Raw genomic sequence first — 16,557 nt, 5'->3', positions numbered from 1 at the left:
GCCCAAGGGGGCAGATAGTCCACCACCAAGAATCCTGGGCTGGAGACTGTGTTCCCGTCATTTCTCCTTCTGCTCCTGCCATCCTCACCCCCCTTTCATCTCTTCCCCTACTTCCCTACCTGTTCCTCTTTCCACAACTTTCATTTCCCAAGGTTCCCGTGTCCAACAGGGGTCTGAGTCTGATCTCCCGCTAAGGACACCTGTAGCAAACGGTCCCTTTCTGCTGACACTGACTCAGAGATGCCTTTCTGGTGCCACACATGCTTGGTGAAGGTGTCTGCTAGCGCCTGATGTCTTAAATTGAATGTGAGGGTTGGGAGAAAAAAAATTGGCAGCAGCAAAAGGCTTGTGAAGGTGCAACGGCAAAGTATGAATTCAAAATCAAGCATGTCACAACTCTGAGGTACTCTCTGGCAGCACTTGCTGAGGTCGCACGCACGGCTTCACAGCAGCCTTGGTTTTGAACATACAACAGGCGCACCTGCACCGCGCATTCAACACACCACACGCCACCAGCAAATGCTGCTGAAATGCCTCAACTCAGGTTCAAGACTCTGGTATGTTTTCCTCCTGTGTGCAAAAGTTTTCTGTTCTTACTGTGATGGGGAACCCCACAGAATCAGCTGATCCGAGCCAGTGAGAGATAACAGACTCAGGTCTGACAAATGGGGAGCCTGCATAAGGCCGAACTAGACTCCCTTAAAACAGGTGACAATGGTGTAACTGGGACAATACATGAGGTCCCTGGCAGTGGGTCCAAGATCTAACACTAATGTACAAACTGACTTAGTGGAGCCCATTCTATTAGGAGAGGTACCTTGCCCAGCCTAGACGCAGGGGTGTGGGGGTAGGGGAGGTGCCTTGGTCCTGGCTCAAGGAGATGATGGGACAGACTCAGTAGACTTCTTTAGGGGAGGGTTTACCTTCCCTGAGGAGCAGATGAGAGGTAGAGTTGGGGGTGGGTGGAGTGGGAGGAGAGGAGAGAAGGGGAACTGGGATTAGAATGTAAAAAATAAATTAACAATTTTTAAAAAAAGTTTTCTGTTCTTATACAAGCAATGGCTTAATTTTGGAAACAGAGACTTTCAGTATCTTCCTGCCGTCATCTCTCAGCATACAACTGCCAAATTACTGTCTTTGGATTGCAGTATGTTGGGATGTTTAGTTTTAGAAATTGCTATCTGAAAGCCCAACATGTTTCATAAAAAAAAAAAAAAACACATTCTGATTTGGTACTGGGAAAGAATTTCCAACAGTATCTGAAACGGCCCTATATGCACTTCTCTCTTTTCTGTACTATGTGTTCAAGTGAAGCGACATCTCAACAGTGATGATTATAAACTGAAAATAATGATCAACTCCAGAAAACATTAGAGATAGTCTCTTTCTGCAGTACTAAACATCCAGCCAAAACCTAATCCTTTCTGTAAAACTAAACAAAACCACCTCTCTCATTAGTATGCAAATCTGTTTTAATTGCCAACAAAACATAAATATATATATATAACAAAGATTTCTTTGTGATTTATCATCAGTGTTGGTTGTATATTCATTTTATGCATGCATGTATACATACATACACATACACACACACACACACACACACACACACACACACACACACACACACACACAGGGTCACAAAAACCGCTTGGCTATCAAGAAGTTCCAAGTAGAAAAGTTTGAGAAGCTGTGGTCTGCTGTATCGGTCATTGAACTCAAGACTGCCGGGGAGCTGCTCCGTAGCCAGTCACCAAGAGCATGCTCTCCCCTTCCCCTGTTTTGACTGCGTCTGATAGGCAAGCAGCCCTGTGGTTAAGGGTTGAAAGTTATAGGTCTCTTTTCCTAACTCCTTAGCCACCTAGTCAATGGAGAGTTGCCATTGTGCCTGCCTTTGTGTTTCCCCAGAATTGATTTCCAATTTTAAAGGCTCTGCTTGCTCCTGTCATTTAGACTTTGTTGACTTTTACTTAAATGCAAACACATTTTAGAGACAGCGGAACAGGGAAAATGCAAATAGGCTCACCTGCTGCCCTTTACAAAGCTCACCCAATTTATTCAGAATCTTTTTGGCAAGAGGAAGGCTCATCTGCTCCGGGTTTTCATTCTCTCTGGGATGCTAATTGTTTTTCTTTTGATAGTCTTCTTGTTTTGGCCTGAAGTCTACAATCTGGCCTGCTGAGCTGTGTGTCACATTTGTAAATTAGCTGACATCTGCTTTGAGTTTTATCATCTTTAATTTTCTTTCAGGATCGCTTCACTTATTCATTTTCTCTTTAATTGTAAGAATCAGGTTTTTTTGTTTTTGTCTTGGCTTTACACAAAAAGTATAGACCTTTCTGCTTTGGGGGCATGGACTCAAATGAGTGGAATCACATGGTCCCAGGGTAGACTATTCAAGGAAAAGATGCTGGGAGAGAAGCCCTTAGCAACCATGACAGAGAAGATGAGCTCTGGACACAAAAGGCTAGCTGTCCACACCACACTTCTGAGGTTCCCACTGAATAATTACAATCTGTGAGAAGGAGATTGACAGTGAGGTTGAACTGGGAGAAATGTTTTGAATTTAAAAAGGCTGAGGGGTGGACATATGTGGGCTGAATGCTATTCATTCATTTATTTTTATTTATTTATTTTTTCAGTGCTGGAGATCATCCCCATGCCTCCCTCCCTTCCTACTGTCTCTTCTTCCTTCCTTTCTTCCTTCCTTCCCTCCCTCCCCCTTCTCTTCCTTTAATTCCTTCTCTTTCTTTTTACCTCAGAAAAACAGTAAAGGGAATATTATTGCTAATAGGACTGGGATCATCTGTCAAAGATTAATTTCACTGTTAAATTATTGAGTGCCACAGCCTTGTAACTTTTTTCCACTTTATAAAAAGCTCTCTCTCTCTCTCTCTCTCTCTCTCTCTCTCTCTCTCTCTCTCTCTCTCTCACACACACACACACACACACACACACAAGCTCAAAGATGTTTGTCAGCAACATGTCCCCTAGCTAGGGCATGCCCTTGAGCTTTTCTTCTGGCAAGTGTGTTCATCATGGCTGGAAGAGGTCACAAGCAGGTTGGCTGTGCACACAGTATAAAATTTTCCTCAGTGCCAGCAGCAGAGACTCTAAACTGTGGCTTGAATTCTAGTTGGTCTTAACAATAAAAACCCAGAGTCAGATATCAGGGTTAATGCAGAAGTGTCAGAGAAGCAGGAAAGCCAGCCACCACTTTGCTCAAACCAAAGAGGCAATCCTGTCCTTATGAATCCTCAGACTGAATGCAATGAGCTCCTGTCTCTTCCAGCCTTATATTCCCCTCTCTGCCCAGCCATCACTCCTGTCTCCACCTCCCTAGTGCTGGAATTAAGGGTGTGTACCACCACTGCCTGGCCTCTATAGCTAACTAGTGGCTAGCTCTGCGCTCTGATCTTCAGGCAAGCTTTATTTGTTAAAGCACAAACAAAATATCACCACACTAAACCACGTTTCTGAAACTTATCTGTTTGGGGATTCATAAACATTATTGGATGCTACTATGATAAAGATATTGCTAGGTAAGTCAGGGGTGTGCTATTTTTAAATACTGTATGTATATAGCAGTGGTTCTCAACTAGGGCACTTTTTGTCTCCTAGAGTACATTTAGAAATGTCACAGCTAAGTTCATTGTCACAACTGAGAGAAGATACTGGTGCTATCGTCTAATAAGTAAAGACTTGGGTTTCTGATAAATACTCTGTAATGTACAAGATAACCCCACAAGAATAGAAAGGACTAGATGTGTGCACTGAATTCACTCTTATTCTTCAGTTATAGTCACTCTTTCCAACTAAGCCAACTTTTGCCAGCTCATTCACAACCAGCACCAATAATTTCCTCATGGCCAGTACCCATTGCCATGTAATGTCTTTCCCTTGCTTGATGTGGCTCTTGTCATCTTCTTGCCAGGACAATCTCTGTACTGAGACCAGAGTGGCCTTGAAATGGGTTTGGACTTTACCCCACCATGAACTAAATCCCACAGTGATTCCTGCAGGACAAAATAGAAAAATTCTTAGGAAGGTATGCCAAGTCCACCATGTCTTATCCTGGCCTCTACTCCATCATCATCTCAAATGTTGCTTTTCTTGTAACATACACTTCATTTAAACAATAGGACGCCCATTTCAAAAAAAGGCATGCATGCCACCAAAAATACAGCCTGGTGCTATCTAGTTATTTCCCAGGACTTGCTCCAAAATGCCTCTTATTCTAGATGCTTCTTGGTACCCATTTTACCGCCCCCTCCTTCTTCCATACACAGGTAGAACCCAACATCTCACTGTTCTCCAAGTTCTTTGAACCCATCTTTATCAGTATACTCTTCCTCTAGCGTCTAATTTTGTTCTCTAATTATTTAAATATTTAGTCTACCGGACAGTGACCTCCATCCCCCTGCTTAGATTCCCAGTACAGAATAAACAACTATCAAGAGCTTATTGAATAAACAAATGAACGCTACTTGGCATTGTCATTTGTACTTCACTCTATTTCTTTATCATATTTTTTTCACTTCTTTTAGATATTTGCTCTATTTGGTTTCTATAGATACCTGCCATTCCCAGCCCTGCCGTTTTCCAGTTGTCGTGAAAGCAGCTTGGCAATGTTGGTGAAGCTGTTGCTCATTCGGAAGATGTCCCTGCTGTGAGGGCCCAGGATGGAAGAGAAGGCATCAGTGATGCTCTTAATTTCCAGCAGCAGAATATGGTGAAACGAATGCTCCATGTTAGCCAGCTGGCTTACCAGGTATCTCAGGCAGCTCCTGGCTCTTTCCTGCCAACAACAACGAACAACGACAGAAGTCTTCATGATAATGTAACGGTCAAAATTTCACGAACCAGATCCCTTCAAAGAAATGTGGGTGGCGCTAGCAATGCGAGCACTTTTGAAGACATCGCGTTTTGCGTGGGTTCATGATACGCAACGCGTCACAGAGGCATTGTCTATTCCCGTTAGATAAGAACACAGAAGTGGGGGGGATCTTCATCACGCGTCAGGCACATCGTAGAAGTTGGGAACACATCACAAAAGGAAAAGGGCGGAAACCTGTTGTCATGACTTAGCAGGCAGAGTGAACAAAACACCCACGTAAAGCACACACACAGTGTGTGCCGGGTGGAGAAATGTGCCGCAAAATAAAACACGAAGCAGGAAGAAGAGACCCTGGGAAATTAACTTTAAGCAGTGCACTAGGCACATCCCAGAGAGAAGGTAACATTATATATTTTTTTAAATAATTGAAGCCCAGCAAGCTCATAAACCTTAGTAACAATTAGAGTTAAGTTCACCCTGCTTGATACAGGGTGGGCGGAGCCGGGCCAAATGGGATGTGATATTGTATCTATTGTTTGTCTCACTGAAAGCGCAACTTCCAAACTCCACGTACACTCCTCAGCTTCAGGGTCAGATTCTGCTTTAGGATTCTAAAAAGCCATTCCACAAATATTTAAGTATGCCTGTGGCTCTGTGGAGGGGGCGTCCTGGGCTGCAGATGTAGATCCCTTGCTATAGCAACTTCATAGCACACGTGAGGCCCTGGATTGACCCAGGGATTCTCTCTCCACCCTCCCCCCCCCACTCCAAATGCTTTCTCATCACACACACACACACACACACACACACACACACACACACACACACACACACACACACAAAACCCCACTAGAACATTCTTTTTCTTAGAAGCATTCGTCTTCCTGACGGTGAAGATGCCCGTGTGGATGCTTGCTGAAGCGAGCCTCTTTCTGAATGATCCTCTGGCAGCTAAACCGAGCTGAAGTGAAAATTAATCACATTCCAGGAACAAGAAAAATCTTAGCTGCTTGGGACCCGGCATGTGAATCCACGCCAGCTTCACATCATTTGTTCTGAAACCTTGGAGCGCATCCAGGTTCCTCACAGGGGTAACAGATGTGATCCTGGACGTGAAAGTATGATGTTAGGGCAAGAATGGGGTTACGGGACTCTGACGTCTTTCTCAGCTCCACAGCGTTTTGTCTCTGAGGCTTAGTGACTGCATCTGGCCGTCTCAGTCTTGCCTCAGTGGGGCAAGGTCAGCGGCACTTGTGTGTCGTAATGTGGGCTGGTTGCTGTCGACTCAGGCATGAATTGACAAGAGCAGTTAGTCTAAGTGCCAAGGCTATCCCCCATGCTCTTCAGTTCACAAGAGCAGTTAGTCTAAGTGTCAAGGCTATCCCCCCTGCTCTTCAGTACACAAGCCAATTAGTCTAAGTGCCAAGGCTATCCCACATGCTCTTCAGTACTCAGGGGATCCTTTGAACGATACTGTGAGGTAAGTGATGTGATGGCTATCATTTTATGGGGAAGAAACTAAGGAGAGACTAACATGCTCCAAGCCACACAGCCCCCCTGTCTCTGATTATTGTGTCCTCACTGGCCTTGGCACCAACCCTTCCCTTTGTGGTCTCTCATTTGTCATCACAATTATGCAGTTCCTTTTGCTTAATTGCATTTGATTTACCCGGTAAGCGCCATAAATACTGTGCAAATACATGGTAAAGCCCGTGTATTTACCATCCGTCTTTAAAAACGTGAAAAACATCATACTGCAGAGAAACCCTAAAGATGTAATTGGTGTGGTAAAACTGTGAACTTTGCACATCACAATAATCTTTGAGGACCTGAGAAAGTTCATGCGGAAGGGAATCTTATTATAAAGGATTTGGTAAGATCTTTTCCAACACACATTAAGTTACACAAGATTCTGGAGAGAAAAAAACAATCTGACAAGTGTCAACAATCTGTTCAAGCATTATGATGTCTCTATATGTTTGCACTTGCAAACGCATATGTACAAAAGTCCTACAATTTCATTGGTAAGGTAACCCTTTTTGTTTTCACACTTTTCTTTTCTTTTCTTTTTTGGTTTTTATGAGACAGGGTTTCTCTGTATTGTTTTGGAGGCTGTCGGTCCAGCCTGGCCTCGAACTCACAGAGATCCCCCTGCCTCTGCCTCCCATGTGCTGGGATTAAAGGCATGCGCCACCACCGCCTGGCCACACTTTTCTTTAATTGCATAAAAAACCTCATTCAGATCACTCGAGTTATCTAAATTCAATCCTAAATTGTTGCATTCTGTTACATGAACCAATTCATGATTAAGGGAAACTGTTACTAATACTTTAGTGCCTCAACACTTGGGTTGCAGTAATGAGTGCTTACAAGATAAAATTCAAGTATGAAAATCTGTTTGGTTAGAGATTTTATTGAATTTTAATAATGTGTTGTCAGCGTATGGGTTTGTGACTGTTCATGCATGTTTCCAAGAAGGTTAGACCCTTAAGTTTTTCGGCAGCAGAAACAACATAAAGTTCTCAAAAAACCTGACATAGCTCCTGTCAATGAACTTGTCATTATTTTGCTCATCCATATCTCTAACCCTGTTCATGTTTTAAACCCTTTTTGTAGCATCTTTGTATCAGGTAATGGGGAAGAAGTCATGGAAGAGAAACCCCTCCTTATTCATGTAAACAATTTGGTATAGACTTTAGACTTCATACTTGTGTTCATTTTCAATGTTAGGTACATGTGTTTGTGAAAAAAAATCTCAATTTTCAAAACAGAACTTTTGTGAATCTCTGTAGTGTAGTGTTTGCTCATACGGAAAAAACCCCAGTATTCTCATATCTGTTCTTCACCTGATGCATTATATCTGACCCCATATAGATAATATAGTTGAAAAAATTGGGATTATTTTCAAAATAGCTTGATAATTATGCACCTTCTTCATGGATAGTACATGAAACACAGTAAGTGATGTACCAATATGCAATATTAATATTTTGTACTCTGTCACATTAAAATCTGTCTTGTAGTTTAAATGGGTCATTTACCCATGCATGATATTATAATGTTAAGTATTGATTATTTGGCAAAACATTGGTTCACTACATTAGGCATATCTTCCAAACAGAGAGGAGTAGGGGGAAATTGGGAAAAAAATCATTGAATGGCATGCAAGAATTATCAATAAAAATATTATGTTTTAAAAGGAGAAATCAATAACAATATCAGCAACAAACCATGCAAATCTCAACTGTTCATATAACCATCATTTTTTTTTAAATCAGGAAAGTCCTGGCACTAGGGAAACCACCGTGTTTAGAGTGGCGGGTATAGATTTTCAAAATTCTAATTTCCACTCCAACCTCAGGTTTTATTACCGGCAACTGATAGAGTTGGCAGTCTGTGTCCACGAGTTCAGTATCTGTGGATTCAACTAACTGAAATATTGCAATACTCAAGGGGGCAATGGGCATCTGTACTGCACATGTGCAGACCGTTATTGTCATTGTTCTCTAAACAATTGAGCATGAAATGGCCAGCACAGGACTTACACTGTGTTAGGCCTTCTAAGTCATTTATAGATGATATAACACATGTGAGAGGATGAGCACATTAAGTGCTGTTTTCTGTAAAGGAATTAAATACTCTTGCATCTTGATATCCACAGTCTATTAATCCCTGCCACACATATATTTGTTTTTGTTGTTGTAACAAAATGCTGGACAAGAAGCAACTTAAGGGAAGGGTTCATTAGAACTTACAGCTTAAGGGGATATAGTCCATACACATGAATATAGTCTGACACATTGTATTATTAGTCTGGACATAGGAAAATGACAGGAATTGGGGGGGCAGGCACCGACCTCCTCCAGCTAAGCTCCACTTAAACCCCCCTTCTACATATACCGAGTAGAGGACTTTATTAGGTAGGGTTCTCTAGAGGAAAAAAAAAAAACTTAAAGAATGGATCTATCTGTATGTGTGTGTGTGTGTCTGTGTATATGCATGTATATGTGTATATATAAAGGGGGCCCAGCTAATCTAATAATAGCTGCCCATGAACAGAATGTCCAAGAATCCAGTAGATGGTTAGTGCACAAGGCTGCATGTCTTAGCTGGTGTTCAGTATACTCTGAAATCCCAAAGAAGTAGGCTGCAATGTCAGAGAAGGAATGGACTTCCTAGTGAGAGCAAGAGCAAATGGGGTGGGGTGGGGTGGGGCGGGGCGGGGCAGGGCGGGGCAGGGTGTGGGGTGGGGTGGGGTCTTCCTTCTTCCATGTCCTTTATATAGGCTGACAAAAGAAGGTGTGGTCCAGATTAAAGGTGGGATTTTCCGACCTCAAAAAAAATCTGGATTAAGGTGTGTCTTCCCACTCAAAAGATTTGGGTTAGAAATGGGTCTTCTGGCTTCAAATGACTGAACTAAGAGAAACATCCCTCACAGATGTGCCCAGTCGTTTGAGCTTTAGTTAATTCCAGATGGAGTCAAGCTGACAAGCAAGAATATTCACCACAGTATGCTCCTTATCAGTTTGACACACAACTGCATCTCTTTATGTCGTGGCTAATTTCCAAATGAAAACAATAACTGAGTTGTAATTATGGCTAACATGATATAACTCCCCCTCATACAACTGCAGATGCAGGCAGCAGTGTCCCCTGAGGGACGTTCATTCGGTATCTCAAACTAAAATGTGACAACCACTGATGTTCTCTTAATTGATTTTACACTACAAGGTAGAGAAATAGAGGAAAGAAAACACAAATACTTGTGCAAACACAGTGTTAACTAATGTGACAGAAACACGTCAGTTATAATCCTCGTTTCTGCGACTGGCCACACGGCCTTAGCTGGCATTGATAACCACCTTCCTCTGTACCTGTTGCCCAAACATTGGGCACCTACATCCACATAAAGCCTTAAAAAGCTTTAAAAAGTTTCTAAACACACAAAAACAGAGCCAAATGCAGCTTTCTGGTCTCTTGACTCACAGTACTGAGTGAGATGTGTCTCTCAGCACCTGCCTGTGGGAGGAGTCAGTTGCCAGCCACCACACACTGCCGCCATGCACTAAGCTAAAGCTACCCCAGCAGCAGTTGACCTAACAGTTGACAATTCACTTCATGCAATCAAAAAACAATACAGATGTTCAATAAAGACAGATCCAGGCAGGGAAAAAACATTTAAATGGGTTAGCATATGTTTTAAAATATACATAGGCTTAGGAGAGGACGGGTAGAAATGGTCATAGATTTAAAAAAATAGTTTAAAAATAATAAAAGGTCCTTAAGAAGAAATAGAATTTAAAAAACCATAAACCACATAAAAGATGGGAATACACAGAGAGTCTGGAATCTATATGTTACTGTGTTGCCTTTATATTTTCTGATGGCTAATGAAGGAATGACACTGCTAAGACGCACTGGGTTATTAAAAACTGGATTAAACTAACCTATATATTTTAAAAATGCCTTGACTTCAAAATATAGGTTACTTTGGGTAAGAGGTTATACCCAAGTGAAGGATGTGTCGTCTCTGGAATCCAAATAGGCCCACTAAATGCCATGCTTCTTTCTTAGTAGTGGGAGGAGCCGGGTACAATAACTTATCCTTCGCCTTAGAAGGATTATCTCTGCGTGCTCCATATCACCGGACTCAAAAGAATATTACTGAGGTAGAAGGCCCTTACATTTTGGTTGGATTTATTTTCTATCCTTTGATGTACAGATGTGTTACTTACCAGCAAGTCCAAAGCTGTTTCTGCCTCCTGCTCAGTTGGTCCAATCAGCATGATGCCATCAAGGTAATGCACCAATGTGATATTTTGTATAATCATTGATCAAGATTCCTTCTAAGTTATGACACAGGGCAGGGGAGTAAATATATCCTTGGGGTAAAAATGTAAAGGTATACTGTTGGCCTTGCTAACTGAAAGCAAATTGCTTCTGGTTGTCCTTATGTACAGGTACTGAGAAACAGGCATTTGCTAAACCAATAGCTGCATGTCATGCACCAGGATGTGTTAATCTGTTAATCTGTTCAACTAAGCATGCCACATCTGGTACAGCAGCTGCAATAGGAGTCACTACTTGACTGAGTTTTCCATAGTCAACTGTCATTCTATACTATCCATCTGCTTCTGCACTAGCCAGATAGAAAATGTTAAAGATTCACACCTGACTGTCTTAATTCCTTGAGGGTGGCACTGATTTCTGCAGCTCCTCTAGGGTTGTGATGCTGTTTTTGATTCATTGTTTTCCCCGGCAGAGGCAACTATAAAGGTCCTTGTTTAGCCTTTCCAAACATAATGGAACCCATGTCACGGGTCAGGGAACCAATGTGAGAATTCTGATAACTTCAGAGCATATCTATCCCAATTATATAGTCTGGAACTGGAGAAATAACCACGGGATGAGTTCAGGTACCTAATGGACCTGCTGTGAGGTGGAGGTCAACAAAAGCTCAATTGCTCACCTGACCTCCATAAGACCCTACTTTAACTGGAGGGCCACAATATTTCTTGGTATCTCCTGGAATCAGTGTCTTTTAAATCAGTATCCAACGGACTAAGTTTTCATTTCCCTTAGTGTATATTACTCTTGTAAAAGGCTGTAGGTTCCTCTGGAGGAGGACTGGGCAAAAGCCAACAGTAAAATTTTTAGGCATTTTATCAAGGTCTTCCCTCAAGGGAACCTGGCTGACCCTTCGTTCAAGGGGTTCTGGATCTGTGAACTGTTCCAAGTCTAGAGTTGCTTTGTGGCCCAGGATTCTCTTTTGCCAAGACCTAATGCAGCCCTTTGTTTGAGAATTTCCCCATGTATAGAGATCAAACAAACATTCAGTAGGCTTCTTGTCTGCTTCATGTCTGGATACACTGTGGTTGATCAGCCAGTACCAAAGGTCCATATGAATCGTGCCCCCATAAAATTCACTTTGCCTGTGCTGACCTTTTATGGGTCAGGACATTATGAATATTGCTTTGTCTATTCTGCCCGTTACGATAACTACAATCACCTTTCCTTTGTTGATTCAGTGCTGCCCGCTGTCCCCTGCTACTTTGGGGCCTAGTTAAACCACTGCATTTAATTCATGCATCTGAGCTGCAGTGTCACCACCAAACCTAAGGTCCCGGTACAAGAAAAAGGGTGACAAAGCTCTTCAACTGTGCTGGCTCCTCTATCAACATTTTTCATCTTAAAGAATCAGTGAAGGGTGTGTCTTCTTGGTCTTCCCATTGCGGAGGATTTCCACAGCATCCCCATTCTAGCATTTCAGTTTTCCTGAGCCTTAAAATCCCTTCATCAACATTAAGCCAAGGAAAATCAGGCATCCCTGACCTCTTTTCAGTAGGCCATCTCTTGACAAGTGCTTCAGACAAGAATTCAAGCAAGCTTTTGACACCTTCTTTAACTGTGGACGCTTCCATATTAAACCTAGGATCTTCACTCAACAGGCCCATATCAATAAGATCAGCATGATCCAGTTTTATGCTGTTTCCACCATTGTCCCACACCTTTAAAATCCATTCCCACACATAGTTCCCAGATTCCTGCTTAAATGAATTAGCCAAGTCATTAAGTTCTTTAGCAGTGTAGTGTATTTCCTCATAGCTGCACTTTCTTCTTCCCCTTTAGGAGTCTGCTTAGCCTTAATTATGGTTATAGGTCTAGAAGCAAGTATTGGTAGGCCCTGAGGGACATCAGTGTTGTCTTGCCTGGGATATCCTTCAGAGACAGTCACTGTTGGTTTAACGCACTGAAGGATTGATTTCTTCAGACAAATGAGAAAAAAGGCACTATTTCACTGGGGTAGGGATGGGAGTACATCTTATGCTAGGGATGGAGTAACTTCTTCAGGTGAGATAAATCCTTGAGAATCTGCGGGTTGAAAGTTCTCAGTCTCAATAGGGTCCTCCCACATATATGCATCCCAAGATATAGGATCCCATTCTTTACCAGTTAATGCTCTTACTCAACTACGGACACCCTCCAAGGCTGGGACTTGAATTCTCACTGCAATCCAGCCAACTGTATAATGAGGGTTTCAGTTTGATTTTCCAAAACTTAAGAGTTCTGTGGTTGCTGGAGAGCAATTCTCTTCCAGGACACGCTTAGAAACCTTTAGACCGTTTGTGAGCTTCTGGAGCTGGTCAGTTTTATCATTGAGTCGTTGTCCTCAACCATATACTGAGATGCTAGGAGTTGGTTAATTTTATCATGGAGTTCATTCTTTTCCTTTGTCAGTTTATCCAGAGATTCTAGAAACAACTGACAAGTATAGCACCATCATTTTCCTTATTTTTCCACAAACTGTCAAAATTTTAAATACAGAGTCATCAATTCAGTTTCTTCTCACAATTGGTGAATCACAATAATCAAATGTATTTGACTCCTTAAGTTTGTGAAGTAGTTCACACCATGGGCTTTTAGTATACTCTGAGCTCCCAGAAGAGGCTTCAGTAACTGTAGCTGCTGGCAAATGGAAAGTTTATTCCAAATACTTAAAATTTTATTTGTCCTTATACCTCTTGCTCTGGAAACACTTTTTGTATCAAATGTGTACTAGTCAGGGTTGTCTAGAGGAACAAACTTATAGAATGGATACCTATCTAATCTAATCTAATCTAATCTATCATCTCAATCATGGCTGCCTATAAACAGAAGGTCCAAGAATCCAGTAGTTGTTCAGTGATGGGGGATGTCTTTTTGTTTGCTGTGAATATATGTTTCTCTTATCAGTTGATGAATAAATGCTGATTGGCCAGTAGCCTGGCAGGAAGCATAGGTGGAGCTACAGACTAGAAGAATTTTGGGAAGAGGAATGGCAGAAAGACAGTCGTCAGGAGACACCATCCTACCAGGAAGATAGGATGCCAGGCATTCTCTGGTAAGCCAAGACCACGTGTAGATACATAGATTAATACAAATGGGTTAATATTTAAGAGAGAGCTAGGCAGTAAGAAGCCTAAGCTAATGGTCAAACAGTTTCTAATTAATATAAGCCTCTGTGTGTTTATTTGGGACTAAACTGCTGTGGGATTGGTGGGACAGAAACTCATCCACAATGCAGACATTCAGGTTGGATGTCTCAGCCACTTTTCAGTACATGACAGAATTCCGAAGAAGCAGACTCTGCTGCCAGTGAAGGAACGGACTTGCTAGAGGGATTGAGAGCAAGCAGGCAGGGAGAGAAGGAGCCTCTGTATTCTATGTCCTTTATATAGGCTGTCAGCAGAAGGTGTGGTCCAGATGAAGGGTTTATCTTCCCACCTCAAATATCTGGATTAGAAGTGGGTCTGTGTATTTCAAATGATATAATAATAATAATAATAATAATAATAATAATAATAATAATAAAAACAACTCCTCACAGGCATGCCCAGTCATGTTGAGTTTTAGTCAATTCCAGACGTAGTCAAGCTGACAATCAAGAACAGCCATTGCAAGGACCAAATGTTCAGACACAAGAGGCTATGGGGGTCACTTCACATCTGATGCACAATGCATGGGGGCATTTAGAGCCAGTCTCTCACAGGTCTCCAGGAGAACTATGGCAACATCCATAGTTGTGCTGAAAGTGAAAAGCTCACTTCATTCCTCTCTCCAGATAACAATTTCATTCAAACACAATAACCATGGGATCCTTGTCAGTTGTTATCTTAAGTAAAAAAAAAAAACAACAACAAAAAAAACTCTTTGAAAGAGTTATTCAGGAGGTCTGGTAAAGACAAAGGCCTAAGACGCTTTCCTAAGTCAACGTCTATATTTTCGTATTGAAATGGGCATCATGAAAATATTCCAGGTCAGCCAGTTGTTGGTGGCGCACGCCTTTAATCCCAGCACTCAGGAGGCAGAGGCAGGCAGATCTTTGTGAGTTCAAGACCAGCCTGGTCTACAAGAGCTAGTTCCAGGACAGGCTCCAAAGCCACAGAGAAACCCTGTCTCGAAAAACCAAAAAAAAATATTCAAGGTTGAGGTACAATAAAAACCAGTATTTCTACTATTTCATCAAGCTAAGTGAGCCCTTGTGTGGGTGGGGAGGTGGGGTCTAGAAAGTCAGCAGAGGAATGTTTGGAGGATGTCCATAGATATTTTTTGGTTGTCGTAATTGAGGAGATAGGAGGGTAGAATGGCAGAATCCAGTGGGAAAAGGTCAGAGATGCTGTCAAACATCATGTAACACACAGGATAGCCCCTAGCTAAGGGTCATCTAGCCCAAAGCATCAATGGCATCAGGCTGAGAAATTTCTAGTTAAGTGAAAACTGACTCTTCCCCTGGTCCCATAACTGTCAGTACAATCTGGTGCCACTGTCCTGATTTGTGGTAATCACCAGAGGTTTTTTTTTTTTTCAAACTATTGCTTTGTGCTATCAGTGCAGATGTCAACCCAGTAGACACAATAAACAATGTCCTACAAATGATACATTATTGTGAAAAATAACTCGGCCATCACAGGTCCCTTGAAAGGACCTAAGGAGTCATAGGTCACACCGAGAATTGACGAACTAGAGTCATACTTGGCAATATTTCTTGTAAGGAACAGATAGGAAATATTTTTAACCTAGTGAGTCATGTGGACTCTTGTTTTTGAAAACAGTTGATGACAGTACTACCTGACTGAGTAGGACTGGATTTGGCCATAGGCAGCAATTTGCTGACCTCTGAACTAGATTGTGTGGCAAAATTGTACTGGCAATATTGTTTTATCTGTAATCAGTGTTACCATTTAGTTTTAAATGGTGTGTGTGTGTGTGTCAACTCTTATCTCATAAGTCCTTTCTATTATTCTTTATCAAGATAACGGAATTTAAATGGGAAAGTAACAAAAAAGAGAAGTGGTGGCCTGGGTAGCTGTTATTTGGATAGTTTCCCTTGACTGACCACTCAGTATGTGCCAGTCAATGGACACGTTTACTCTCCCCCCATCTTCATAAGTTTATAAAATGGGTTGTCAAATGAGTGTACCAGTGCCAAAAGGACAATAAAGACAGTCTACAGGGTAAGAGGCACACATGGGGCAGAGCTGATACTGAATTGAGAGCTGCCTGATTCTAGACTTAGGATGCTTCCAGTTTGGCTGATGAAGGCCAAATCAATGCAGTCTTCCTCACTACTATATTTCTTTCCTGTGTTCGCAACAAGCATTGCCAGGGATCACAATGTCCTTCCTCATTGAGCCTACAAGCTTCCTGAGACCCTTTCTCAACACTGTCCTCTTGTATAATGGAATCTTCTGAGATGCCATCAGGGCAAATCTAATGTCCAAAAGGCTCCCATTTCCCAATTCCTAGCTAATTTCATTGGAATGGGTGGGGTCCCTTTTTAAATGTTCCACATGATTCTACTGGGAGGCCAGGATTGAAAACCACGGGTTTGTGTAGGGTTCTGCAGCGCTGAAATTTTGAGAATTTGTTGATTTAGAAATTTGTGGATTTGGCTTGAAAATCCACTTTTTCTTTTTTTCTACAACTTTTATCAATTTCTAAAGGAGTAATAAAACTTGTTTGGTTGAATAAGCATTTTATTCACCACATGCCTGCTGTCTGCTATTACTTATCTAAACACTACCTGTTTTCATAGATTCTTTGAGGTTTCTCATACACTAAGGGAACCCCAGCAAAGTCCACTGGACTGCGGTGAAAGGAGAGTGTAGTCAGTGCTTTCTCAATGGAACTTTGCCCACTGATCTCAAATGCTTCTTAGGAATGCTTAAGAGTCTCAAGGG

General features: G+C 41.9%; 1 protein-coding gene across 2 annotated transcripts in view; it reads right to left on the bottom strand.

The window, feature by feature from the left end:
* Veph1 (ventricular zone expressed PH domain containing 1) overlaps nucleotides 1–16,557 on the bottom strand; it is a 198,950-nt gene that overhangs the window by 100,068 nt on the left and 82,325 nt on the right. For both annotated transcript variants that reach the window (XM_040754329.1, XM_040754330.1), the window contains exon 7: nucleotides 4,578–4,798. In XM_040754329.1, the coding sequence (XP_040610263.1) occupies nucleotides 4,578–4,798 (221 nt within the window). The remainder of the gene's footprint in view (nucleotides 1–4,577; nucleotides 4,799–16,557) is intronic.

Source organism: Mesocricetus auratus, unplaced genomic scaffold, assembly GCF_017639785.1.
Source record: "Mesocricetus auratus isolate SY011 unplaced genomic scaffold, BCM_Maur_2.0 Super-Scaffold_100011, whole genome shotgun sequence".
Taxonomy (NCBI): Eukaryota; Metazoa; Chordata; class Mammalia; order Rodentia; family Cricetidae; genus Mesocricetus; species Mesocricetus auratus.
The sequence above is the reverse complement of the archived record's forward strand: the minus strand, read 5'-3'. Positions and strand labels throughout refer to the sequence as shown.